Consider the following 2,500-nt stretch of genomic DNA (forward strand, 5'->3'; position numbering starts at 1 on the left):
CAGTAGTACGGGGCAGTAGTACGGGGACAGTAGTATGGGGGCAGTAGTACAGGGACCGTAGTACGGTACGGGCAGTAGTACGGGGGCAGTAGTACGGTATGGGAGCAGTAGTACGGGGACATTAGTACGGTATGGGGGCAGTAGTATGGTACGGGGGCAGTAGTACGGGGGACAGTAGTACGGTACGGGGGCAGTAATACGGGGGCAGTAGTATGGGGCAGTAGTACGGTACGGGGGCAGTAGTACGGGGACAGTAGTACGGTACGGGGGCAGTAGTACGGTAGGGGGCAGTAGTACAGGGGGCAGTAGTACAGGGCGGGGGCAGTAGGTACGGGGGCAGTAGTACGGGGACATTAGTACAGTACGGGGACAGTAGTACAGTACGGGGGCAGTAGTACGGGGACATTAGTACGGGGGCAGTAGTACGGGGACATAAGTACGGTACGGGGGCAGTAGTACGGTACGGGCAGTAGTACGGGGGCAGTAGTACGGTACGGGGGCAGTAGTACGAGGGCAGTAGTATGGGGCAGTAGTACGGCACGGGGGCAGTAGTACGGGGACAGTAGTACGGTACGGGGGCAGTAATACGGGGGCAGTAGTACGGGGGCAGTAGTATGGGGGCAGTAGTACGGGGGCAGTAGTATGGGGCAGTAGTACGGCACGGGGGCAGTAGTACGGGGGCAGTAGTACGGTACGGGGGCAGTAGTACGGTACGGGGGCAGTAGTACGGGGACATTAGTATGGGGCAGTAGTACGGGGGCAGTAGTACGGTACGGGGCAGTAGTACAGGGGCAGTAGTACAGGGGCAGTAGTACGGTACGGGGCAGTAGTACAGTACGGGGGCAGTAGTACAGTACGGGGGCAGTAGTACGGGAGCAGTAGTACGGTACGGGGGCAGTAGTACGGGGACATTAGTACGGGGCAGTAGTACGGGGACATTAGTACGGGGACATTAGTATGGGGCAGTAGTACGGGGGCAGTAGTACGGGGACATTAGTACGGGGACATTAGTACGGTACGGGGCAGTAGTACGGGGACATTAGTACGGGGGACATTAGTACGGGGACATTAGTATGGGGCAGTAGTACGGGGGCAGTAGTACGGGGCAGTAGTACGGTACGGGGACATTAGTACGGGGACATTAGTATGGGGCAGTAGTACGGGGGCAGTAGTACGGGGACATTAGTATGGGGCAGTAGTACGGGGGCAGTAGTACGGGGACATTAGTACGGGGACATTAGTACGGGGGCAGTAGTACGGCACGGGGGCAGTAGTACGGGGACATTAGTATGGGGCAGTAGTACGGGGGCAGTAGTACGGTACGGGGACATTAGTACGGGGACATTAGTATGGGGCAGTAGTACGGGGGCAGTAGTACGGGGACATTAGTACGGGGGCAGTAGTACGGCACGGGGGCAGTAGTACGGTACGGGGCAGTAGTACGGGGGCAGTAGTACGGGGACATTAGTACGGGGGGGCAGTAGTACGGGGGCAGTAGTACGGCACGGGGGCAGTAGTACAGGGGCAGTAGTACGGGGGCAGTAGTACGGTACGGGGCAGTAGTACGGGAGCAGTAGTATGGTACGGGGTAGTAGTACGGGGACATTAGTACGGGGGCAGTAGTACGGTACGGGGCAGTAGTACGGGGACAGTAGTACAGTACGGGGCAGTAGTACGGGGGCAGTAGTACGGTACGGGGGGCAGTAGTACGGGGACAGTAGTACAGTACGGGGCAGTAGTACGGGGACAGTAGTACGGGGGCAGTAGTACGGGGGACAGTAGTACGAGGGCAGTATACGGGGGCAGTAGTACGGGGACAGTAGTGCGGGGGCAGTAGTGCGGGGACATTAGTATGGGGGCAGTAGTACGGTACGGGGCAGTAGTACAGGGACATTAGTACGGGGCAGTAGTACGGGGGCAGTAGTACGGTACGGGGGCAGTAGTACAGGGGCAGTTACCGTAGACGGAGATGGCTCCCAGGATGACCCAGGCCGACCACTCGGGGAGGTACTTGATGAAGACAAGGGCCATCAGGGCACTGATGAGGATCAGGTAGGCCTGCTGCAGCTGCAGTGGACCCTTCCAGTGGATGCAGATCATACCAACTGCCCCGAAGTTCCAGATGATCACCCCCACCGTGGGGTAGTCCACCGCCAGGTTGTAAGTCTTAAACACTTGTCTGGGAACAGGAGAGAGCGGTCAGCCTCCACACTGACACCGGTACTGGTACTGGTACTGACACTGGTGCTGGTACTGACACCGGTACCGGTACTGGATACTGACACTGGTGCTGGTACTGACACCGGTACCGGTACTGACACCGGTGCTGGTGCCGGTACTGACACCGGTACTGGTGCTGGTGGACTGAGAGCAGGACTCACCCCAGGTACATGAAGCTGAACCAGAAGAGCAGCATGAGGGAGGACAGGATGAGCCAGCCGTGGATGAACTGAACCACAAACAAACCACAGAGCGTCACAGATCTACCACAATAACACCA

General features: G+C 58.3%; 1 protein-coding gene across 2 annotated transcripts in view; it reads right to left on the minus strand.

Moving 5' to 3' along the window:
* Positions 1 to 2,500, minus strand: part of psen2 (presenilin 2) — an 11,899-nt gene that overhangs the window by 5,829 nt on the left and 3,570 nt on the right. For both annotated transcript variants that reach the window (XM_051382171.1, XM_051382172.1), the window contains 2 exons: positions 2,382 to 2,449; positions 1,959 to 2,179 (listed from right to left, as the gene is read on the minus strand). In XM_051382171.1, coding sequence (XP_051238131.1) covers positions 1,959 to 2,179; positions 2,382 to 2,449 — 289 coding nt within the window. The remainder of the gene's footprint in view (positions 1 to 1,958; positions 2,180 to 2,381; positions 2,450 to 2,500) is intronic.

Source organism: Dicentrarchus labrax, unplaced genomic scaffold, assembly GCF_905237075.1.
Source record: "Dicentrarchus labrax unplaced genomic scaffold, dlabrax2021, whole genome shotgun sequence".
NCBI classification, from domain to species: Eukaryota; Metazoa; Chordata; class Actinopteri; family Moronidae; genus Dicentrarchus; species Dicentrarchus labrax.